Source organism: Oryzias latipes, chromosome 7 (assembly GCF_053564925.1).
Source record: "Oryzias latipes strain Hd-rR chromosome 7, Olatipes_Hd-rR_3.1".
Classification (NCBI taxonomy): Eukaryota; Metazoa; Chordata; class Actinopteri; order Beloniformes; family Adrianichthyidae; genus Oryzias; species Oryzias latipes.
This window is the reverse complement of record NC_136243.1, coordinates 25,404,492-25,430,530: the sequence shown is the minus strand read 5'-3', so window position 1 is coordinate 25,430,530 and position 26,039 is coordinate 25,404,492. Positions and strand designations below refer to the sequence as shown.

Below are 26,039 nucleotides of genomic sequence, written 5' to 3'. Positions count from 1 at the left end.
TCTTGGGTCGCCCTTCTTGAAAAGGGGGAGCACTACCCCTGTCTGCCAGTCCAGTGGTACAATTCCTGACTGCTGCACAATGGTTGAACATAAGCTCAAAGTAAAAAATAGTGATTTATAACTTAATGATCTTCTTCAGTCATTTAACAGGTGATTTGAAACAGACAGAGCATCTTAAAGTATCAGAACAAATGAGGCGCAATACACTTTCTTGAATAAAAGTGAGTATTTTAATTGATCTTTAACTTTTTCTCATTTTGTACAGTTCATCACCTTGTTCACCCACACATTACAGTTAATGTTTCATCCAGTTTGATTCTGATTGTGTTTCTAGTTTGGTACCTATCAGACATTACACATTCAGTGAGAAACAGAGAAAAAAATTGCGTTACATATCAGTGGTCCCAGTTTACTGCAACAAAATTTGACTTCCTGTTCTGGTTTATATCAGCAGCACACAACACTGAAAGGAGAAAAACACATGGTAAAACACCGAAAATCTACAACACACACATGCACACCTGCACACACACACCCACACACATCCACATACAGGCACACAGCTGTTTTTATTGAGGACAACCACACACAAACACTAGAAACCAACAGACACCAAAGTAACATTGCAGACAGTACAAAAATCAAAAATATCTAAAAATATACAATTATTATTTACAGCTCAAGTATACACCCTGTGACTTTTACTATAGATACTCAGTGTGAATTTATCTGAATGTACATCAATATTTACAGTTTAAATACATAATTTAAATACTATAAATATAACTATAGTTTGTCACATAAAGACTATTCCATAAATGTACTTTTAAACCACTTTTATCAAGTTTGTCTCAGTTACCAAACTGAAATCACTTGAGGAAATTGCTCGCAACACACTGGACACATGGATACAACAAAAAGACCCTGGAGTTGGAGTCTTTCATTTTCGATACCATGAATATTCACTTTTCACAGTCTGAGAAGACATTTCTCTGCTTTTGAGCTTTTACACTTTGTTCAGAAACGTATTTAAATGTGAGCACTGAGATTGACTGTGCCTTGGTATCTAACAGCTGAATGCAGTATGATAAAGGAGGTTAGCATGTCCAAAAACACTGTAAACACGTTGTGATTGTGCTCTCCTGACATTTGTGGCTAAAGTCTACTTTATTTGAAGATGGCAGTGCATTTCAGTGTACAGTTTATTCCTCTATGAAGCTGGCAGGCCTGTGCTTCCGTAAAACGTGCTATAGCTTCAGCTTTTTGGAAGGAAGATCAATGCCTTCAGCTAAGCTTTTTGTGCCTTGAATATTATCACATAAGATCTGTCTGCCTTTCCATGTGCATGTCTATCTCACAGATGTATGAACATCAACATATAACGATGAGTTATGAACTGTAAACAGTAAACAGTTATCTTGAAAAGAAGAAACACTAAGGTTTATTTTGTGGTTTTATGTAAGGTTCTGTTTTAAGTGTTGTCAATTCTATTTTTTAAATCTTCATTGTTCCTCTAAAAACCTTTGAAATCGACATATGGCTGGCTTGTAGGATATAAGTGTATATTTTTGTGGCAGGAGTTTCACTTATAGATCACATTCTGTCAAAACATCCATTGGGGATGACTGTCAGCTAACATGCGGAGAAAGGTATTGCTGGACCATAGGGTGGGAGTTACAGCCCATATGTGAACCTAAATCTATAAACTGAAAACTATAAACAAAAATCTGTTCAATTAATTATCACTTTGAACTGGGTCATACAGGCAAAGGAACTGAGATATTTTTCCTTAAAGGCAGTCTTTACCTTACTGTATAGTTTACGGATGAACTACCTATACTACTACTACATTATTTGGACACATTTTTTAGACGTAACTAAAGAAGCTTCTTATAGACGTATTCTTGCAGGTTTAACTTGGAGCTTAAACTGCAGGAGTGGTCCCCAATCCACATCATGCATTGTCCTGTATGAACTTGCCAGTGTTAGCAGAATTTCTCCCATAAGTTTTAACCACATTCATAGGAAGTACAACACGGCTCTCAGGTTTTAACCTTCTCAGAGTTGCAATCTGTCTGATACAATAGAACAGCTACTGGAAGAATCAATTATTTCAACGGAAATTAAAGCCCTCTGTCCTCTGCTTGTGCCTCAAAATTCCCTGATAAAAAGTGAATAACAATGATCAAAATGTGCATATAATCCAGAAATCCACTTCAGAAGGCTTAATGCCGGAAACAGAAGCCAACTTTCTTTTAACTAAAAGAAGGTTAACAGTTCAAGAAAAGGCCCTGGTCCACACGACATATTTTTCCAGAGATGCTTCACAAATTTGAGATCAAACCAAAAAAAGGACATTTGATTTTTATATATAAATATTCTCTAAAATCCTTTTTCTGAATTTCTGCTTAAAAACTCCAGGGTCTATCTAATTAAAGTGCTCATGAGAATAAGTAGAAACATTGGTCCAATATTCACTTAATGAAGAAAACTAATACACTGACAGGAGCATAAGGCCAACAGACAACAAGGAGGCGGCTCAGGCACATGAGAATGTGACTGATTGTTCAACTACATTTGTTCAGTCTTAAGCATTGGTGCTTCTCAGGGAGGGGGCACAAGTACAAAGAGAATGTCTCAGGCTTCTCTGCTGGCCAGCAGAGACATCTAGTGGTCCAAACCATGTATCACCACTGTTTGAAACATTTACATGGTACGTTTATACATTAACCTCCCCACACTGACCTTGTAAGACATTATTACATATTAAAGAGTGGGTAAAAATGTTTTTTTACCTCCTCTTTTTGGATCACAAAAAACACTGAGGTGTATTATGTAGTGTTTTTGAAAAATATTCAATGAAATGGACACAGCTTTAGAATTTTGTAAACTATCCTCCTGCAGAATAGGACTGAGCTTTTGCATCAATGCAGGGTTACATTATTGTTGGGCATAAGTTACCATGCAGGGGAAACCTCTAGAAGCATGGTGACTGTTCCTCTGCTCATCCTTCACATCAGACAGCTTGAGTATGTTTGCATGGTGTATTGCAACAGCTTCCCCTGGGTACCACAGCTCTATTTTTAAACTAGTAGGATTTCGAGGAGTTCTTGATCAGCTGCAGACATCACACTTGTGTCTAAATCTGTGTGCACACAAAGACATAGCTCTCACTTTTTTTCTCCACCTGCCTACCTATCACAAACAAGCATGAAGCTCTTTTCTAATCAAAGAAAAGCCTGTCTGCAGTTTCCGCTTGTGTATCTGTTATTTAGGGTAATTATTAAAGGACTTGGATAAAAAGACACAGCTTTATCTTGGCCTCCAGCACCCTGAACAGCAGACCAGAGCTTTGCTTATTGAAGACAATGACTATGAAACACAAAAGTGCTGCTCTATGTTAAGGCTCAGAGATGCTTTAACGATGGCTGTGCTTGTGTTTCGTGGAATGATGAGTGACCAAGCTGCCTCTTGTTTTTGCCTATTGCGATGTGTGTGTGCGCAACTCATGGGATGTGTGGAAACATTGCACAAAACACCTATTTACATTATCATACATTTGTGGGAAATTAGCAATAGAAGGAGATCCAAGTCGTGTCAGGACCCTGACAGTGCTTATTATTGCTGATGCATGATAGGCACAATAAATGTGAAGATACAATGTGCTTGTAATACTATCAAAACCCAATTTCTACACACTGTTATGGATGGATTGATAAGTATTTTGTTTTCCAGATGAGAAAGGTTTCTATAAAAAAGAAAAGGATGGCTTTTCAATAATCCTGTCTTCTTCCATTCAACTCCACTTCTAACAATTGTCTCTTTCATTTTTGTTTTGCTTCCATCCTTCTTCCTTTCTTGCTCAATGAAAACTATTGTTTTCATCCCAATTTTTCATCCTCACAGGGGGAATTTACTGACAAGCAACAGTAAGGGTTCTAAAGAAGCCAAGATGGAAAAAAACATTAACAAGCTATTCATGGATTTTACTTTGGGGTAAGGGTTGAATTATTGATGCAAGTTAATTTTCTTTCCCTCATGATCTCCTTTGCTTGTTTGTCTCCAGGATTACTGGATCTGTGAGCTTGGAAAATCATAGCTCAGACTCTGGTGAGCCAATGTTCTGGTAGCCTGTCTTGGTGCTGGTGCCATAATTGGTATTGGTCATCTCCTGGGTGCCACCGGGCCCCAGATAAGCCCGGTGAGGGGGCATGGGGGAGGGAGCTTCGCTTGGGTTCTTGCTGAGAATGAAGCGCTGTTCATCCTGCTCCTCCAAGTTGGAGATGTCCTTCATCATACCTTTACGGTAGGAGACAGACAGCTTATTGGAGCCATCAGAGACTAGGTTAAACTGGCGGACAATGTAGATTATGGGTAAAGGCAGCATGGCAACCACAATGAGAGCGTAGGCCATTGCCAAAGCCCAGGGGGGGTAGCTATGGAACTGCTCAGAGCCCTGGGAATGAAGAAAAGAAAAGAATGGATAAAAATGCCAATCACAGCAGAAGCAGTGAGAACCATTATGGAATAATTAGCATCTTAACATAAATTTAGGACAATGGATTAAACAAGTAAGAAAAACTGTAAAAAGATGGAAAATGGTGTCACACTAGGGGTGTAACAATACATTTTAATCTGATTCACTGACCTAAAATTGATCTTCAGGCATAAATTAAACCAGTGTGACTCAGACATAAACACCTTGGTACTGAACAGTGCAGTTGAAGTTTTTCAGAATTCTTGTATTTCTTGCAAGATAATCAAAGGTAAATTAAATATGTGTACAAACAAATGAGTAAACAGGAATTAATGGTAAATCAATTCACAATTTAGTTTAATAAAGTTTGACCCTCTGTTGTTTTTCCACATCAAAAGAAAACATTATTAGAACATTCTACCACACTTTATGGTCCCATGTCTTTGCAAAATTCAAAGTGTTTCCAAACATTGGACTGTAATGATGGATTGATCATTATTGCTTCCATCACGTGCGTTGTCCACTGTGATGCACTTGTCGTTTTTATGTTTAACGTAAACCTTTTCAGTGTCTCAATCCAAATGGTATTTTCCAATATTGATTATAATCGATTTATTTCATGTTTAAAATATTCTATAATGGTATAGGTCGATTCAATTAACAACTTGCCTCAGACAGATCAATTTGGTTGGAATGTAGAAATAAAAATCAATGAAGTGGATTAATTGTTACACCCCTATACTGCGCACTTTTATACACTTTTAACTCTAGTAGCAGCTTTTCTGCATCTCCCAACCCAACATGACTGGGCAGCACTGACCTCAGATTCCACCCAAGCATTGTATCCTGCAGGACTGACGGCCATCTCAATGACTGTGGAAATGATGAGCACCACCAAGATGGCAGGAGACACATATCTCCACATATAGTAGTAGAAGGCGTATGGCCTGAAACCAAGCATATCCTCCAGGTCCTGCATGAACCTGTAGAAAACATATCAGTCAGTCAATGTTAGAGATGGTAAGAAGGTTCTACAAATGCTTCTACAAACTATCAAAGAAAAGGAAAATCACCTCTTCGTGCCATAGATCCAGGCCACGGAGATGTTCTCCAAGATCACCACCACAGTGAGAGGTAGACCAGCAGAGTAGTCATCAAACATGGTGACAAAATAGTTGCCTGAGCGTTGGACAAACAGTAGGCCCAGCAGAAAAGCTATGATACAGCAAACCACTAGATGGGAGAAATGGAGACACCACTCAGCATTGGTACTCAGGTTCGTGACCCATGGTGCTACGGGCAAAGCTTACCGCACAGGATCTCCTTGCGGATCTTGAAGGCGTCCAGGATTGGTGTGGTGATGCCGGTCATGGTTCCAATCATGCTTCCCAGGCCCAAGTTGATGAGCATAAAGAAGAACATGACTGACCAAAATGGACTAGCAGGAAAGTGAGTCATTGCCTCTGTGAAAGCGATGAAGGCCAAACCAGTACCCTGAACTGCCTGGAGATTGAAAAAAAAAGTAAAAATATATCAAAGAGGGTTAGTTTGTTAATGAACTTCTTAATGAATGAATGATGCTGATCTCAGTGGGGTGCAACCACTGGGGAGTAATTGCGAACACATTGTCTTGAGAGTTAACAGAATGGCTTATATTGACAGTTCCAGACATTCATTTTTTTTTTTATAAAGAAAGTTGAGTGTATTGCAGTTACCGTATTTTGTTGAAATTTTGCAGTGTCTTATTTTTTGTCTTGAAAGAAAATTGATCTTATCCAGAGTTTTTTTTTAAATGGAAAAACAATCTTAGTTTAAGAAAACATGTCTTAGAATTATTTTCTTATAGTAATAACTCTGGATAAGACCATTTTCTTACCCCATTTGCTGATATTTTGCCTATATAGTTAAAAAACAATTTTTAAATTTTAAGAATATTTTAATTATTTCTAAGAGACTTGTTTTTGCAGTTCAGTCCATTATGTCCTCTGCAGGGGACATTTGTTTCTGGATTTTGTCATTTGAACAATTTGAATAACTTAGATTTTGTTCTTCAAATTGAAGAAAAATAGATTACTTAGATTTGTTGTGGAGACAAAATGGAGACTACAGAGGACATATATAATAAACTGGTTTTCAGTAGGCTAATTAAACATTTTACTCCAATAGAATGAGACTCGGAGAAAATCATAGCTATATCTTGAATCTCTTAGCAATTTTAATGTCTCTAACCAGTTTCTAACTAAGTTTAAGTCACATTTTCTTTTTTTCTACATGAATGGTCCTCTTTAATATTGTGCTTTTTATATTTCGGTTCCCCTTCAGTCAGTCCCACCTGGGACTAAATATGAATGTTAAAGAAGGTCTTTTAACCATTACTTTTTTTTTCCTTTTGTTCGCAAAACGTATCTATGATTTTTCTAGATGCACAAACAAGTCAACATGCAAATTCCATCCCAGTATTTTGAGTTGTTAAGTTCACCTTGTTAAGTTCATCTTCCAAGATGCAGGGGTCCAGACCAAGTTGACCAAAGCTGTCTTCCTTTACAGTTTTGATGACACCGTACATTTCTGAGTAGTCCTGAGCAGACAGGTGAGAGAAGTTGATGTGAGGAGGAACGAGTTCTTTGCTCAGCACGCCTGTGTTTAAGTAACTCAGGATCTTCTCAGCATTCCTGTGGAGAACAGAAATGCATGTCATCATGAAGTCAAGAGAGAAAGATATCAGCACTTGTTCTTGTTCCCAGGAGGACATACTTACTCAACAACACACTTCTCGTTCATGACATTAGCTTTAAACCCCAACACGGCAAACACCACCAATGTGGCCAAGATGGAGGTTAGGAAATTGATGATAGAAACCAGCGCCGCGTCAAAATGGCAATTGTTGTCTCGTTTGTTGTAGCTGGAGAAAGCAATAACGCCTCCAAAGCCCAGGCCAAGTGCAAAGAAAACCTGAGTAGCTGCTTCTCTCCACACCTGGGGTTCCAACATCTTTTCAAGCTGAAGGTGAAAAAATTGTATTCAGTAAATTCTCATTCAGTTTTTTTTTAAACATGAACATAATATTTTTTGGTTTTATCCAATGAAAAGACTCTTGGTAGTTTGACAGAAATAAGTAACCTAGCTCTTTTTTTTTTGCAGCTTAACTTTAAAAAGTGTCCAAAAAATGTCAACATGGAAGGATGCAGCTGGATTTATGTTATTGAACAAACTTTCTTTTTTTTTTTACATATAGTTAGAGGAGCTCTGCTTTAATTATAAAAACATGAAACACTGTTCTGATATTTTTCTGTCAAGCAAAAAGGTGGGTTTTCAAAAGAAAAAGGCAAGTTTAGAAGTTTTCATTCTTTCACTTTTAATTTGTTTTTTTCAAAGATTTTCTTAAAACTTTACCATTAAATTTATATACTGGATCTACTAGTTTGAGAATTCCAAGCCAAAAACGTTAAAGTCATAATTAGTTATGCAGAATAGTTTTACAATCACAAAAATAATAAATGAATACCTTATTGTTAGTAATGTTTTTAAATAAGAAAACTTCACAGAACAGCATATCTTGTTGTTTCAAACTGACCAAAACTGGTGTTTTAAAATTCAAGTAAATATTATTTTTTGGTCTTTAAAATAATATTGGTCAGGATCTGGAAGACTAACTGGCTTTTTAAAGATTTATTTATCTGTGAATTATATCCTTAATGCTGCAAGTCTAAAGTTTGTATCGTGCACAAACTAAAAGTGGCAGAATTAATCCAAGACTCCCTTTACATCTCTTAGGTAACAAAAATATAATTTTTGAAGCCATCATTTTGTAAGTGCATACATTTACCACTAGATGGAGACACTTGCTGAAAATATGGAAAAATGTGGATGTTGAAAATAAGACATGAAAACAAACGTTAACTTTTTCCTTTTTGATCAATGTGAAAACTACCATTGATTTCTCTCACTTTAGGGGTGAACATGTGAGCGATGCCGTCGACGGCTCCCTTCATCATCAAACCCCGCACCAGGAAACAGAAGAGCACAACATATGGGAAGAGGGAGCTGAAGTACATCACCTAAGACAGAGATGAAGAGTCAAGTAGAGTACAGTGTTACCATGGACACCCTGTCTGAGACCTCACACATGCTTCAGTGAGAAGTGCTCTCAAATATAGTGACACACATGGTAAAAAGCTCCCAACTCTGTTTTGTGTTTGCTGGTCACTGAATCGGTACAGCCTTGAAGGCAAAAATCATTTACAGAGAAAAAGGCACCACAATTCAGAATATGAAAATAGAAGTTTTGTGGTTGGAAAATTAAGTTAAATCTTGGCATTTAGGTCTTTGTGGGGTATTTTCCCGCTGAAGCGATATGTTCCACTGTGGTTTAAAGTGACTCATCTACTGGATCAGGATCAAATGGTGCTACTGCAGTATTTGCCAAAGTGAGAAATTTTTAGGCGAATTTTGAACCATTTTCCCTGGGTTCAGTGTAAGCTCATCAATGTTGCATAATATCTCTTTTAATAATATAGATGAGATCTAAAAATAGACTTGAGATGATGAGAGGATTAACATCTTTGCCTTGCCTGAAAAGCAAGTCAATAAATCCGTCACTCTGGATGAATCCCTGATTAAAAATAAAACGTAATGCTTTTGTTGAAAGGATTTATTGCATTTTTTAAATTTTAATTCTCCTTTGCAAAGTAAAGCTTCACAGTACAATCTCTAATCTTAACACCGCATACCTTCCCAGAGGACTGGATACCCTTAATGACTGCCAGGCAGACCAAGATCCAAGCCACCAGCAGGGACAAAGTCATCTTCCAGTTCAGACCACCAGTGTCATTGATGGTGCTGGTGATGTTAAGAGCCTGCCGATACCAGAAATAAGTGGTGGCTGAGCTCTTCTCACACTCTGGCTCCACAACTATGACAGGATTAAAGAAAAATTAAATATAAACAGTCTGGAATTGAAAGGATTAGAAAATACAAAATAGTTTTCTAAACAGTTCTTTAGATTTAAAATGCAAATAACTGTTAGCTAAAGCTACAATAACAAAAAAATTGAAGGTAATATTTGGTTATTATTAAGCTACATTCACACCGCCTTTGGCAACATGCGTTCAAGCGACCAGATTAAATGAAAAGTCTATGTAGATGCACATATAACCACGTTATGGGTTTCCATAGGGATGTATGGTTGGCGTCCTCTTTAATTCACGGAAGTGCCAACTGTTGGAAAATTGAACACGGAGAAGAAATTAATAATTGCGGTTTGTGTCCAGATTCTATGACACCAAGTCATATATCAGAATAGAGCTGTGAAAGAAAAAGCCTGGAGCAAGATTCATGAGATTTGCACCGCTTTGATTTTCAGACCAAGCCAAGTTCAACTGGTGGTGGTGGACATGCACTAGTAAACAGTAGAGAAAGAAAAAGAAAAAGCCCCCTCCCTGCTAGTTAGCATGAACACCTCATGCTAAATGTGCATTCAAGAATGTGATTTTGTGTCACACGCCCGAAATGAACGTAGCTTTAGAGTTGGGATCTCACTTATTAATTATCATAATTTCAAAATTATTATATACAACTATTTTTTAACAAGATAGACATGTCAACACTATTAAAAGTAATATTTAAAATAGTAGAACTGTATTGTTTGAACTGTAAATTATCTTAAATAGTACATTATGAGTTGTGTTTTAGAATTGTGTCTTTTTTCGCTTTCCAATTGTTTTTTTTATTAAGAAATACCGTAATTGTACCTTTTATGCTATTGCATTGCATTGTTTTATGCTTCTTGTAATTGTACATCTTGGGGACTACAGCTCTGAGAGCTATAGTTTGGTACAGATCATCTATTCTTTGACTAATGATCCTTACTGTACATGGTTTCTGTCAACTAAACTAAACTAAACTAAACTAAACTAAACTAAACTAAACTAAACTAAACTAAACTAAACTAAACTAAACTAAACTAAACTAAACTAAACTAAACTAAACTAAACTAAACTAAACTAAACTGATTAGTAGCATTTATGCATACACTTATTTGAAATGTATGTTTTCTGACACATGTTTGTAGTTTACCGTAGTTTGGTTTTTTCAAATGTAATGGATGTAGACTCACTGACTTGACTTCCATTTCTCTGAATGGGACATTCAGCCCAAGGCAACGGATACTGAAACGACTGGAAGAAATAGAAGATGCTCCAGCCAATAATCACATTGTAATAGAGGCCGACAAAACCACAAACCTGAGGAGAGATGAGAGAGAACAGCAAAGTTTAGTAATCACTCAAGCCCCATGCTTCAGACAAACACTGCGATGTGTGTTGTGGTGAACACCTCATCTTAAGTCAAGGCACAGACACAGAGCTCACAGGTTAAGATGAAGTGCATATGAATTATTGAGCTGTTTGCTCTCTGGAGCCAAGTCTGTGGCTCTCAAAGAGGAGATATTTATAGCTGCTGAATTGCCCTCTGCCATATCCCAGCTGCCACACGCCTCGCTTCCCCCAGCCAGGACTTTTCAGAACCTACTTTACATTAGAGTGATGAAATTAATGCTGGATTGACTAAAAAATGGACAGATTGGTGGAGTAGATCATTTACTGAGTGATGCAGCTGCTGACTGACAGTGTTTAACCCTTGTGCTATCCTAGGCACGTTAACATTGGGAGTTGGGTCATCTAGACCCACTAGACAGTGCTCTGAACCTTTTTTCTTCAATGATTTGTGATCTTCACTGGTGTCCATGAATTACATGAAATCCACTTCACCTTTATCCACTTTTGTCATGGTAGGGAGAACACGTCAATCTAAGGGTGGGGTCATCTAAGATAGCACAAGGGTTAAAACAGGTGGATTGGGGGCATGATGACTTATTCTTATGAACGATTACTGGTAAAGACTCTAAAGGATTGATTTTTTGACATCTTGAAATAATTTTCTCTGACTAGAATTCCTCATCACTTCTAATTAGAGACTGTTGGCCTGGAATAAGCCTGCGTGTATTTCCATCAACCTTTTCTTTACATTCTCTCCCGCTTGCTTACAGCCCCTTACAAACCCAAGCTCACATTACCAGTGCAACAAAAATGGCCAGCAATATTGGAACTATCCAGACATGCAGTTTTGATCACAGCTCAAAAGAGGAAAACAAAGACGTACATAGATCTAGATGCAACTGGATGCATCAGAATGAAGCGGAGCAGGGAGCTTGTGGCCTGCCGATTGAAATGTCTACTTCACAACTACGGGATTTTCAAAATTAAATTTTTTTGTCTTTTCCTATTAACCATGATTTGAATAAACAAATAATCAGAAAACCAATTTTATTTTAAATTATTTTATACATGTCCTCCATCATGAGAAAAATGCTACAAAGACATGTTAAAAACACACAAAAAGCAGTTTTCATAGGAGTGAGTCTTTATTTATGTTGAACAGGTCAGGAAAGTTGATGACATTTAAACTCAACACCTTAATTCAACCAAGGGATGAACATAACATTGAATCAAACACTTTGAAGGAAATGGGCAACAGCAGAAAAAAGCCAGACTGGGTACTACTAGAGGACCAAAGTGAGGCAACAGTCCAATAGACTCACTTCGCTTAGAAAATTATTCCTCTGGTTTTCTTTAAAAAAAATTAGATTTAGATTCATCTTAACCACGTAAAACAATGTTTGAATTTCAAATTAGACATTCTGATGATGGGGTTAAATTAGAGTATAATAAAAAAAACATAAAGACATAAATATAAACCTTGTATCAACAGTTGTAGTTAGTAGTAGTAGTGTGATGGGATGGGTGGAACCTTTTAGGGCACACTTTAAGCCCCTTAATACAGATTGCGCATGGTTTTACTCTGTCTAACTCAATATAGTAATTGACCACGTCTGACCCTCTTCCACAAGCTCTGCTGAGAGAAGCAAGCAGGGCAACATGCTCTGAAGACTCTAAGGACTGAGGACATTGTGGTCCAGGCCAGGCAAACACTGCCACAATACATGCAGACAAAGGACCCATTTTCTAATATCTCCCTAAATAAAATGCCACAAAGGTCATTTGGCCTTATCATGGCCTTCTGATTATAGCTTGAAATTTAATGGACTCCAATGGCACCGCAAACCAACCTACAGTACCATAAATCCTCTGTGATAAAATGAATATCTGGCTGAAACATTTCCAACAGCTGTGTGAAGCTGTCATTGAGAAAATTGAAACCTAAATACCTATGCATCGTTTCCACAAAGAGAGCTAAGACAGTTGTGAAGTATCGAAGCACTCAAACCTGCAACCAGCATGGTGAACATGAGAAGGTGATCATTGTGTGCTGCTTTTAAATGTTAAATCACACTATATAATCTAAAAGCCCCCAAATTATATGTTTGATTTTATTTCTCATATAGATTAAGTGTTTTTGAATTTAATTTGTGCCCTGGGACAGACTGACAACATGTCCAGGGTGTAACCCACTTTCCCAAACAGTAGCTGGGATAGGCTCCAGCATCCCTGTGATCCCAAGAAAGGAATGAGCAGGTTCAGAAAATCAAGGGATTGAATATTTGTGAACAACAGAAGGAGAAAAAAAGCTTTCAAACTGCTGGTGTCAGATGTCCGCAGTATGATTTTATAGATGTTCTCCAAAGTGTGTTAACTAAGTGAAGGATGTGCTGATGCCCCGCCAGGAAGTGACACTTACCATCAAACTAGAAACACCAATGCCTCCAAGCTGTGGGTACACATAGTTCCACACTCCAATGCTGCCACGCCTGATCCTTTGACCCACCGCCAGTTCCAGGAAAAACAAAGGGATTCCAATGAGAAGTAGAAGGATGAAGTATGGGACAAGGTATGCACCTGCAGAGATGGAAACATTTACAGTTTTATTTGAATAATCTTTTATCCACTTTATAGGATGTGCAAAAATTAGGAAACTGGAGCACAAAGTTTTACTATTGCACTTTTTAAAAGATCATTTGGTCTTACTACATTATTTTCTTTTTGTTCCGTCTTCTTTTCTGCTTACTTTTACCATTTGCCCTTTTCATTAATAATTTGGTCAGAAATTACTTCAAGTTCTCAGCACAGAAGACACAGAGAACAGAAGGCAGTCGCAGACGTATAACATCTTCAGAGGCTGAAAGCAGCATGGGAATGGTGATGCTCTGTTATCTTTTTAGGCCTTTTCTCTGTGAATATTAAAAAGCTGTCTATATAAGATAAAAGGTTTGAAGACTGATCCAAGTTTTACAACAACGTTAATACAAATAATTACAAACTAAACAAAAATGATATCAAATGAAAATGGAAGAAACATCCAGCATAGAAAATTTAATTAACTTGAAATCTTTTGAGAGTTTCCTAATTTAAAACTTAAAACCAAACTCTGTTTATGAATCTGTAAAAAGCTTTAGATAAAGTCAAGGATACATTTTCCTATTTACGCTTATTTTCCATGTTAAAAGTGGCTGTTTCACAGATTTTTAGAAAATTTGCCAAATGTAAAGTACTAACAGGTTTGATATAAAAAGAACTTTCACTTTTCTGTTATTCCATTTGAAGAATCTATTCACTATAAGGTATTTTTTATCTTTATTTCTTGTATGAATTTACAATAGATTGTATGTTGTTAGAAGGGATTCTGGCAAGCAAGGAAAGTCCTTAACTGAAATCAAGTATATTATACATAAAAACTAAATAATAAAAAGGAATTAAGAACATTTCATCTGGAATTCCAACAAGCGTTTTAGGTTTATTTATCTCAACAAAAAATTACGACATTTGTCAGCATAAAGCTCTGTAACCTTTGCATCACTGGTAGTTGCTAAAATCTAAAAACAATGTTGTAATGGACTTCTTTTTGCTGCCGTTACATTGTTGCAGCACAGCAACTGACATTCACTGTGAGATGTTCTCGCCTGTCTTGTTTTGTCTTTTGACTAATTTGGTGGTTATTTTTCACGCCAGCAGCTTTTTTCAGTAAGACACATGTGCTCCAGAAATAATGGTCTGCTTTTTTAAACAGCATCTTGTACTCCAGTTTGCTTTAATGCTCTCCTGGAAGCCCCAATCTCTCCAACAAGTTAGTCCTGTAAAAACACAAGCCAGTCTGTAAAAACATATATAACTATAGCGTGAATAAAGTGAATTATAAAAGACACGATTAAACAAAATGAATAGAGTTGAGTTCCTCTTTTTATTGACAATTATAAAGGGAAATTCTTTCAAAGCTAACCGAGCAACAATAACAGCAGGTGGAGCTAACACAGCATTCCTGATGCGATGCTCTGATAGGTGGCATAGCCTAATGTATGCTGACATTCTTCACTGACCCCCTCATTGTTGTGATTCATAGCTGAGATGATCGTATTTACGGTAAATGGCAATTATACAGTTAACTTGCTTGTTCTAGTCGATTTAAAAGCTGCCAACTTTCACACATTGAGCTCATGCAGTCTGTGCTTTTCTCTTTATTCAACACCAGACATCCAGTTTTCTGAACAAAAACAATGTAGTGATGAATTAAATATATTTAAAGGCTCATAAAGTCAATACTGTATCTCAAGACTTCTGTGTAGAAGACAAATGTTTGTGCCTGTAGAATTTAGCATGAGACACATGCAAAATGGTTTAAATTAACTACATATGATGCCTATTAAATCAGTCCTTAAGATCTCAAACAATAAAAAAAAATCTACAATGAAATTCACATTTTATACTTTGAATGCAAAACAGAATATTTACCTTAAAAGTCTTATTTTTTCCAAAAAAAGCAGTTTGATTTTTTACAATGACATATTTCTGTAATATTATTGTTATTAATGATAAAATGTTTTTCTGTTACCGACAGCCACCTTTAAAAATAGTATTGCCGTTTTTTCTCTATTAAAACACTTTAATACTTTCTAAGGAGAAATAATAAAGTGTCGTATCTCATTTTCTAGCATTCTTCAGTGTCATTGCAGATGGTTAAAGCTGTAAGCAGTAAAGATCTGCAGTGCCTGTCATTATTGCAGGGAATCTGAAGAAGACTTGAGTAATGAAAAATGTTTTTTTTTCAATAATCAAATCCAGAGCATGACCCAAACAGATTTGGTCTTTTTTTATCAGTTTGTTCAGCCTCTGATGCTGCAACTCAACAGGTGACTGCAGATATGGATTCACTCTCCACAACAGACAAGCAAAAAAAAAAATAGACACGTTGCTGCAAACATCATAGGCCATGAATATCCTCAAGAAGTACCATCTGTTGCGCCTGTAATCCAGTCTGTTCTCCAGGTTAACACCAAAGTGTTATCCACCACTTTCTTTTCTTTTCTCATAATGGAAATATATTTTTAAGAAATGCTGCACTGCCTAAAAACCAAAATCTTCTCCTCTATCTTGCTCACAATCACTTTCAGATGATGGTTACTACATCATATCACAAGCATTAGATCTTTTTTTTACTGTACAATAATTATCTGTTTAAAGAAAGTATGAAAAGTTTTCCAACATTATTAAAAAATAAAGCATTAACAATCAAATTAAAAGGTATAAAATCAACACCAGAACTATCTGAAAATCAGGATTATTTGAGATTTCTACATCAATCCAGTCGCTTTAGGGCAAACTGGAAATCCGTCTGTACAGTACATAACCGGATGTTTCAAAATCAAGAACAATAAAGAAAAAAGGGATAAAATATGACCAAAAAAGACTGATGTATTTCTTTTTGTTGAAAAGGATGCTTTGAACTGAACCAAGATCTACACTAACCAAAAATATAAACGCAACACTTTTGTTATTGCTCCCATTTTTCATGCGGTTTATTAGCTTTTATGCGGTTGTGAGGCCGGTTGGATGTGCTACCAAATTCTCGGAAACGCCTTTGGAGATGGCTTATGGTGAAGAAATGGACATTCAATTCCCTAGCAACAGCTTTGGTGGACATTCCTGCTATCAGCATGCCAATTGCATGCTCCCTCAAAACTTGCGACATCTGTGGCATTGTGCTGTGTGATACAAGTGAAGATTTCAGAGTGGCCTTTTCTTGTGGCCAGTCTAAGGCACACCTGTGCAATAATCATGCTGTCTAATCAGCATCTTGATATGGCACACCTGTGAGGTGGGATGGATTGTCTTGGCAAAGGAGAAGTGCTCACTATCACAGATTTAGACAGATTTGTGAACAATATTTCAGAGAGCTGGTTATTTTGTGTATGTGGAAAATGTCTTTGAGTTTATACCATAAAAAAAGGGAGCAATAACAAGTGTTGCATTTAAATTTTTGGTCAGTGTACTTTCACACACAAAGACTGATTTTCTTACCTCCACCGTTTTTCTGGCACAGGTACGGAAACCTCCAGACGTTACCCAGACCCACAGAGAAGCCCACCTGGGCTAAGATGTACTCCAACTTATTGTTCCATGCCGGCCGCCCGTCTTCAGCATCTGGATCAGGCAGCAAGGATTTTCCTGGGGCAATAGATCCAGGACTAAGACCCATACTCATCTGACTGCTCTTATAGTCCATGGGCTGCTCCAGGGACAGCAGGTCGGCCACAGACTCGGTGACTGGTTCATTGCTGTGCTGCAGCTGAGTCACCTTGGTATTCTTTGGCATAGTGGCTGAGAAAGGCCAGCTCTTTTGGGGGAGAATTGGTTGAGCAGAAGCTGAGAAAGCGTTGCCAAGAGGGAATTGTGCTTTTCTTCAATCTGTAAAGAGAGATTGTGATAAATTAACAACACTGGCATCTAGTAAACTACTAAAAATTATGAAAAGTTTAAACTAAATAAGTGGAGCTTTTCATCCTATTACAAGATGTATTTTATATAAGATGTATTTTAAAAGTTTTTAAAAGTTTAACTTAGTTTAAAGTTTTTAAAATTCTGATTTTAGTAGGGACAGACGTAAATCATTTTGTACTGCTTGCTTTGGCCAATTCATAATTAAGCTCTACAGCCTTATATAGTTAGACGTTTTGTGTTTTTATTTGTCCAATTTGAGTACCAACCCCCCAAGTTATGAACTATGAATGTATATTTGTATTATTTATTATGGTAAATGTATTAATAATTATAAATTTTGCCCAAATGAAACAGAAAATATATAAAAATGAGGAGACACAACAAATACTACGGGCAGATCTCTGGATTTTTACAAATGGTTGTACAGCAGTTTCTTTGCTTGAACAGCACTGTAGGAATTCTGGTTTATTATAGTGAATAAAACTGGGAGATTGGATTACAATCCGTTTCACAGCAGAGCCCATTATTCTAAAGTTGAGTCATGTGAAGTGCACAAGCAGCGCCGTACAGCACGTGTGACTGCTGCTCCCCGAAGAGCACAGCACAATTACGCTCTGGCTTGAAAATACACATTGAAGAAGTTATTACTCTCAACTGACTTTTCTGTCTTCCTGAAGGGGTAGTGTTCCTCACTCTGTGTTTGTGAGGTTTTCATTTAATAGAATAGGATTTTACTAATAATCCACTCAATTAGCAATTTTAAAAAGAGATGCTGATAAGAAGTTACAACCCATGTCAACTCCCATCTATTTGGTCACAAAACAATGGGTTTGCTGTTTTAATATGTTCCCACTTATTTACTATAGGAAATAGAAAACAGCTGCTCATTCAATTTTACTGTAAAATTTTGGAGGGATTGTGTAATCTTCAATCAGCAGAAAGAATGCCAATTCACAGGTCATGTGAAAAAAAATCGTGCACAATACTGTATTTCCATCTGAGCAATATTAACAGTGTCTCACTCCTCTCACTGTTCCTCCCCCCTTTTTGTTCTCTTACTAAAATCCCTTCATGAGGTCTGGCTGTTTCAAACTCTACTGCTCTGATAATTTCTCAGTGAACACATCACGCCTGACCTAAAGGAGCTTCACTGTCTCCCAGTCCATTTTAAAAGGACTTTCAGATCTTTCTTCCTTGCAAAACTCATCAAAACCTGCCCCCCTCAACATGTATGGGATCTCATTCTGCTCTATTTGCCTTCAAGGGCTCTAAGATGATCTTTATTTGTACTCTACTCCTCTTTATATGTTTTTCCCCCACGTGATTGAGAACATTCAGCTGATCTGCTCCTCACCTCAGAAACTCTCACCACACCAATACATTTTTCACCAATTATTCCCTACTAGAGTTTAATCACGGCTTAAAATACACCTTCTCTGGATGGATGGCCTTCAACATATAAGCTTGCAAACTGTGCCCCCCACTTTTTTTTTTTTTACTATCATCAAAAATGAGGTTTTAACTCATTTGTTTTGGTAATATTTTATTTCACTTGTAAGTGAGCTTGAGTGTGATGAAAGGTGCTTAGAGATAAAATGTATTGTTTTTACAACAGATTATTATCATGACAAGTAATGGCATCACTGCTCTGTTTTAGTGTATCTCATCTGTCGTAAGAATCTGTCTGTTCCAGTCTTTTAGAGTTAAAAAGAAAAGGAATCTGTAGCTGCAAAAAAGCCTAACTATAATTCAGTTTCAAAAGTAAGTCTTGCAAAAACTAATTAAAATAAAGGTCAGCTGAAAAAATAATGACAAAAATAACCTTGATACATTACTGAAGAGAAACTGAAGTGGTGGAAAAATAATATAATAAATAGACTAAAGTTAGCAGATTTCTTTATCTGGCTTTTAGGTTACATAGGTTTTAGATTGCATCCAACTTTTCCCTCCAGCAGTTTAAGAAACAGGAGTGAAAGGTGTACAATCCAAAGATCAGTCATTTTACAACAGATACAACAAAATAATATCAGATTAACAATCACAGATCTTTCAATCAATAAAAGGTTGGGCAGCAATGCTATCAAATTATGATATACAGCATCTCCACTGAAATGAAATGAAAGCAGATCTCTTCCTCTCCTGAGGTGCGAAGCAGAAATTTGTGAACAAGTGGAATTATTTTGATAATCTGGGTTTTCACAATATAGAAATAATGATCTAAATCTGCTTTTGGCCTACTTTTTAAATGGGAGGAAATACCCATATTAGCAGCAAATTGACCCCCTTCACTCCTCTGGGCATGCCAGAACTTTTTTCATCTTTCACATAAAAAATAGTTAAAATTGTGATGCTTCTTCAAGTCTTTCAACTGTCGGGTCAGTTTTTAGCTTTTTTTAATTACTCTGAAAATTGTCTACAATCTGGATGGTGGTGTGACATCGAAATGAAAATATCAAATGAAAATATTGGTTAGTGTTCAATGAAATGTAAATAAAAAGAAAGTTAAATAGCTCACATTTTTGGCGTCTTCATTTATTAATTTATTTTGTTTTGTTTTTTTGGAAAAAAGAGACACAAATTTGGACAATTTAGACATCTACCTGAATGGGATGGGATGATGTGAGAATGGAATAATGTAGGGAGTCAGAGAAGGCAGGAATGGGTGATTTATTTAAGGAGATCAGGTAAATGTGTGATGTTTATGGCTACAATTGAACTGAGATGCTGAACTTCTGTTTTTTCTATCAAAATGAATGTTCTCAGTAATAATGAGGAAAAGAACACACACTTATAGTATACAACAACTGAAGGTTAATCTAAATCCATGGCGTTGAAGTATCTCTTTGTAGAAGACTCTTATGTGGTTGACCTTGTTTTTTTTTGTTTTTGTTTTGGAGCTCTGCCATCAATTCTCCACAAATACATCCATTGATGACAGCTCAACCTGGATTTTACACCAAACCTCTCTACATTTTTATCATGTGCAGTTGCTAAGCAATTGGCTTTTTCTGCAAACTGAAACCATTCTCACCACCTAAAAAAGGCAGACATGATATTTCCTTTGGGATTTCTACAAATAATAGGAGACTGTCGTGACAGAAGAAAGTGTGGCAAAACTGGAAGAGATGCTCCGATGTTGGATTATACTGCACTGCCAGTCTGGCAGCCACAGCATACAGCATCATTCACAGATTTTAGACGTAGGACGTGTTAAAATCTAAAATGGAGTCAGAAACGAACTGCTGCCTTTCTTGGTTTGATCTGATCCTGCGCTGCTGCATCAATACAGGAACAAACTAACACCTGAACGGCTAGGCTAACTCCCTTTATGGATGCAACCTCCAGTGCTCTGTCAAGGTCATAGCAACCGTCAGATAATGGCAAAGCACAGATAAAAACATCACCACTGGGTGTCATCGGGTGAGCGGCCGCCCTCAGATTTCTATTATTTGAGCCAAATTTGTCTCCACGGGGCGACGACCACACGGTTAAACACGAAGGATTAACGACCGACATTTTCTGTCAACGTTTGCGCGTAAAATGACAAGTTAACGCGCAGAAAGACGCGCCTACATGTTTGTTCTAAATGCAAAAACAAGTGATAGTAATGGAGATAGTTATTTGTTTAAACCGGTCCATTGGTAAAATCAGAGGTGTGTCCTTACCTTGTTTGCGCTGTGAATAACTTCTTATTGCGACTCCTGGTAAAAACATGAATCCTACGTGAACGCACGGCAGGTTATCTTCATTCAAGATGCTCCGCATGCAGCATCTCTGAGCGCACGGAGATGCGAAATCACGGAGAGCTTCCAGTCACACGGAGCGCACCGTGCGTAAAGTCTGACGCAGGAGCCCAGCGCCCGCTGCCTCAAGTTTGACCACTAAAACACACCGATGCGTAACTGTCGATTAAAAAAAATGGTTTTCCTCACTTGAGCGCTTTACAGATGTTCAGGTGTTCCTCATGTAACACGTTCCACGTGGCTTTGCTCTGGGATAAAAACATCGCAATGGAAAGTCACGACGATGCCTGACGCAAGTTTGACTCATCGGCTCGTGCGCACGTCAGGCGCTGACATCTGCAGTCTTTCTTGAATAATGAGAGCCTTGAACCAGGTGCGAGAAAATAAATTAAAAAACAAATAAAAACTCTTACAAAAATAATTGTAGACGTGTTGATGTCGGTAGTTGTGAGCCGCATTAGTAGTGTTATTCGTGATTTAACTCAGTTTAATTCAAATGGTTTTCTATTTTATTGCTGTACGTAAACCTTTTCACTCAAACAGACCTGCTACCATGGCCTTAAACTCCTCTTTGGTTATTTGAGGGTAAATAAGTAATTTCCCATTCCTGTTTTTTTTTTTCTTTTCGATTGAAACAGTTTATCATGTCATTGGCTCAGGACAGTCTGTGTGTTTTCCTTGGGAGACTTTATGCTTTCTTACACACAAATGATGTCCCTGCATGATCTATTTTTCATTTTGATGGTTTATCCAGCAGATGACAAGGGTGTTAATCATGATGAGGGTAACACTGGCAGGTGGATGTGAGGTAACAACATGTACGTCTCCACACTAAAAGCACAGAGGGTTATGCAAGGCAAACATGTGCTGTTTGAGAAGTCTTTTAGGAGAGTTTGCATGTAAAAGCTACAAAAATGACACCTGGCTGCAAGATAGCCTTTTTTTTCCTGTCTCAAAATCTGTGATAGTTCTCAGGGATGCAGGCGAGACTGTCACAGTGAAGGTCTTTTTATACTCATCTGTTCTTTCTCAACTTTATAATGCACCATTGAAAAACCAACCCCTCCTGAGACCCAGTCTTCACTTATGGGGATGTGACATGTTTGCCTACACGATAACTGACTTTTTTTTTAATGTGTACCCCAATTAGAAGCCTCAGGAGGATAAACTTCACACCACCATCCACCTTAACTCAGGGATTAACTCTGCATGCCACTCACCTCCACAACAAACACCTCCCTCCTCACAAAACACAGCACTGCAAATGTGCGTGCACAGTATGCTTCCTGTCTCCTTTAGTTCTCTCACATGACTCACTTTCCAAGGGCTAGCTGCTGGGATCAGTTGTCATAGCAACCAGCGATCATATGATGGTTACTCACCCTGTTCAGATTTTGTTCTCCGCCTCTCTCTGCCTTCAACACCTATAGAAGTATTTTTCTCTCTACAGCTGTGAATGACCCTAAGAAGGGTACTCACATCTTTACAAAACTGATCACATGTTTAGTTTTCCTAAATGTGGTTGGCTGCATCGTATGTGTGGCCTATAAATACTTGTGTTATTCCACCTTTGAATTATGCAGCAGAGGACACAATGTTCCTTCGCTCCTGTCAAAGCTTCAATCCTGGTGCAGTATTACTTACCATAAAGCTTCTTTAATACACAATACAGGCTTGTCAAACACGATGTGCTATATTTATCCACATATTAAACATGCCAAAGTGTTGTAATACAGGTGCGAGGATTGCCCCTTTTTAATTTAGCTGTTTGTTTGTTTTTTGCAGTGAATGTTCACAAGGTGTAACTCCAGTTTCTCATTGTGGATATATTATTATTTGAGACACTGCTCTTTATCTCTGACCTTACAATTAAAATGGAAAATCTGATATTAGCTATTGGCCCACCAACAGCAAGGAAGAAAAATGAAGACAAAAGCCTTTGGTGGTTTCATGTTTAAGAAAAGCACGATATAGGCCCTTTAAAAACTTCTAAATTCTGAAAAATTGTTTCAAATTCTGTTGGTGTGAAGGTTTTTTTTAATCAACACATTTAATGAATCTGTGATGCGTATAGGCAAAAATATTTATTAAATGTTAGTCAGTAGTTAAACTGTCAAGAAGATGGAATCATTTTCTAAGATCTTTGTTACTTGTTCTTCGTTATTAATTAATTTCTTAATTGATATCGGAAATGGGTTTGATATATCTGTGATGTATCTGTGGTGTCATTTTTTATTGCAGTATTCAATTATTTTTTATAGTCCCACTCTGATCACATTTCGATCTATTGTAAAAGCGTTCCCAGTACCATCATTCCTTAGTTTACACATTTTTCTGCTGGCTTACAGCCCCTCACACCCCCAATGTAACATTACCGGTGCAGCAAAAATGGCGAGAAAAACAAAAAGACTTTATTGGATCTGGTTGTCTACAACTTGACTTATCAGATTTTTTTTTTAAAGCATTTCTTGTCTGCTCCTGATTCACAACAATTTGAATAAAGTAATGCAATTTTAATCCTAATTTTCTCTCTCTATATATATGTTCTCCATCATGAGAAAAATGCTACAAGAACATCTTATAAACACCAAAAAGATTATTTTAATCAGAGTGGTTCTTTAATGCTTGAAATAAGCCAATGAATCAAATCAAATCAAATTTAGTTCCAATGGACTATATTCTTACCATTTGTTGTCATAGCAGTCTCATTAACACTTTACTTTATTAAAATCAGTGGGTATAACTGATACCTGATAGAATAGAAAGCCTCATGGTTGCTATCGGCAATACTCAATGCATTGTTATAGTTGACTTAGAGTTGTCAAAGTACTGATGTTTAAATTCTAAATGTAATTTGAATGTAGTTGAATGTTCCCAACAACAAATATGCTGCAGAGACTATAAACACAGTCAAGTCTTGCAGACGCCATCTGCAGAGAACCAGGCTGAACTTTGTTCTCAGGAGAGCCAGGTTGCCTGGTCACAAATTAAGCATACTGACGAAAACCGACGGGCAAAATCTGATCTGTGTCTCGGGGGCATTTCTGTGCAGCTGAGGCTTGCCAGTGCTTGCGGTTCAGATTTCTCTCTGTGCTCCCCCTTCTCCCTGCTGCTAGTGGTGCGGTCCCATCTGCTGACACCTCGCTTGCTTCCCGCTGGGTGTGAGGGAGCATCACTGAAAAAGATGGACAAATGATGCAGGATGGGAAATGCAGACACTTTTTACCTTTTGTTTTGGTAAATCTTTCTGTTGTGACCCATCAGATGTTAGTGTAAAAAGTTATTTTACTGTTTGGAAAAATCTTCTCTCCTCTGTTAAAGAAAGCAGCACAGAAATAACAACAAACGGGAAACCTTTGATGAATATGCTGGATGACTTTTTAAAAGCTCGTCTGCACTTTTCAAACAACTGTTAAAGGGCCTATGTCATGCAAAAATTTTTTTTAAAATTTTAAGTGTATTATAATGTTCGTGCCTCATAAAAAGAAACCCCAAAGCGGTATTTTGATCTGTTCCCATATTTCTGAGTATTCCTCTAAAAACCTGCACTCTGATCACCAGCCCCTCCCAATCCATGAAAACAAGCAGTTCCACACATTGTGACGTAGATAAATGTAGAACAGCCCCCTCCAGGAAGAGTCTTTACTGCCATCACCGCCCCCACATTAACACACACACACATACACTTTCTCCACAGAGCTAACAATAATCGGCAAAAACGGTTTTATTTTAAATGCACATTATGAATATCCATCTTTGCAAAAGTTTGGATGTTGTTTGTTTTCGTGGGTGAAACACAGACACGCTGCTGAGGCCAGCTCTAGAGTGACATCATGAAATGGGCGGCACCCACACAGAGCAAAAGGCGCAGAGATCGAGTCATCTTAATTCCGGGTTGGAAAAAAGCTCAGGAAAATAACCAATTTTTAATAAAAAAATGCATTCTTTTGTGTGCCAAAGAATAATGTGTAATCATATATATGGATATAGTCTACAGTAAAAGGTTTAAGACTTGCATGGTATAGACCCTTTTAGTTTAATTGATTAAAATAAAAGCACACAACGAGCAGTCTGTTTGAATCAGTAAAGATTAAAGACTTAGATGTAAAAAGCAAAAAAGGAAAATCCAATCATTAAAATCTCTGTTGTTTGCCTGCAAATCTGTTTGGAGAAAGGAATCTTTGGACAATTGATTGCACAGCTCTATTTGTCAACAGCTTTATGTAAAAATAAAAGAAGAAGATGCCATGAGTTTGCGGTAGGAAAGAGCTGTAAAGCATAGTATGGAAGAAAACTGCAGTAAGCAAGAGTTAAATTTCACTCTGCGGAAAACTGCAAACATTTACAAATTGTGGCAGCTGTGTTGCATTGGTGGAGCGGTCGACCTCTGATCGGAAGATAGCATGTTCAGTTCCCACCTAGACAGTCCATGTGTCGAAGTGTCCTTGGGCAAGAAACTCAACCCCACATTTCTCCTGATGGTTAAAAGTTGGTGCCGGTGTTCAGCAGTGTGTGAATGTGTCTGTGAATGGGACTGTGACTTTAAAACACTCTGGGCTTTCTAAAAAGGCGCTGTAAAAGTATACGCCATTTACCATTTCAATGCAGCTTTGAAATTCTCCCTCCTCCAGTGTTTAAACAGCAGCAGAGTGATATATTTCTTGTGATGTAAGACAAACGGAAATTTACACATTGTTAAATTCTGAATTGTTTATGTTATACTATAACGTGACTATAACTATAATATATAACTATATAGCTATAACGTTATAAACGTGATTTTTCCAAAATATAAACTTGATTGAAATGGTTATGACTCTTTCTTTCTTGCAACAGTCTTTCTTCTCTCAAAACCCACTGAGTGTTGCAGTAAGTACCCCCCCCCCCCACACACACACACACTTTTTGCAGGCTCAAATTTATAGAAGTTGACAGTGATCAAAAGAAGTCAGCCGCCCAGCACACAGAACATCAGCTGTCCAAGGTCAGGCCACTACAAGAGCTTTAACAATAGAGACATTTAGGGAAAGCATGTTTACATAGATGACTCAATTCAAGAAAAAATAGATATTTATGCATATACTGTATGTCTCT

General features: G+C 37.4%; 1 protein-coding gene across 1 annotated transcript; it reads right to left on the bottom strand.

The window, feature by feature from the left end:
- Window positions 1–207: 207 nt before the first annotated feature.
- On the bottom strand, window positions 208–21,224 carry slc6a17 (solute carrier family 6 member 17). Its single transcript, XM_004070678.4, has 12 exons — window positions 20,868–21,224; window positions 16,783–17,169; window positions 13,172–13,329; window positions 10,593–10,719; window positions 9,208–9,389; window positions 8,425–8,535; window positions 7,236–7,477; window positions 6,957–7,149; window positions 5,788–5,980; window positions 5,551–5,710; window positions 5,298–5,460; window positions 208–4,456 (listed from the first exon to the last, which is right to left on the bottom strand). The coding sequence occupies exons 2-12, from the start codon at window positions 17,075–17,077 to the stop codon at window positions 4,094–4,096; spliced, it is 2,187 nt and encodes a 728-aa protein (XP_004070726.1). The 5' UTR covers window positions 17,078–17,169; window positions 20,868–21,224; the 3' UTR covers window positions 208–4,093.
- Between the last annotated feature and the right edge of the window lie 4,815 nt (window positions 21,225–26,039).

Coding starts and splice junctions, on each gene's coding strand:
- slc6a17 (XM_004070678.4), bottom strand. CDS start 17,077: ATGCCAAAGAATACCAAGGTGACTCAGCTGCAGCACAGCAATGAACCA. Junction 13,330..16,782: donor GTGCCAGAAAAACGGTGGAG/GTAAGAAAATCA, acceptor CCATCTCTGCAG/GTGCATACCTTGTCCCATAC. Junction 7,478..8,424: donor CTCACATGTTCACCCCTAAA/GTGAGAGAAATC, acceptor TTTCACCTTCAG/CTTGAAAAGATGTTGGAACC.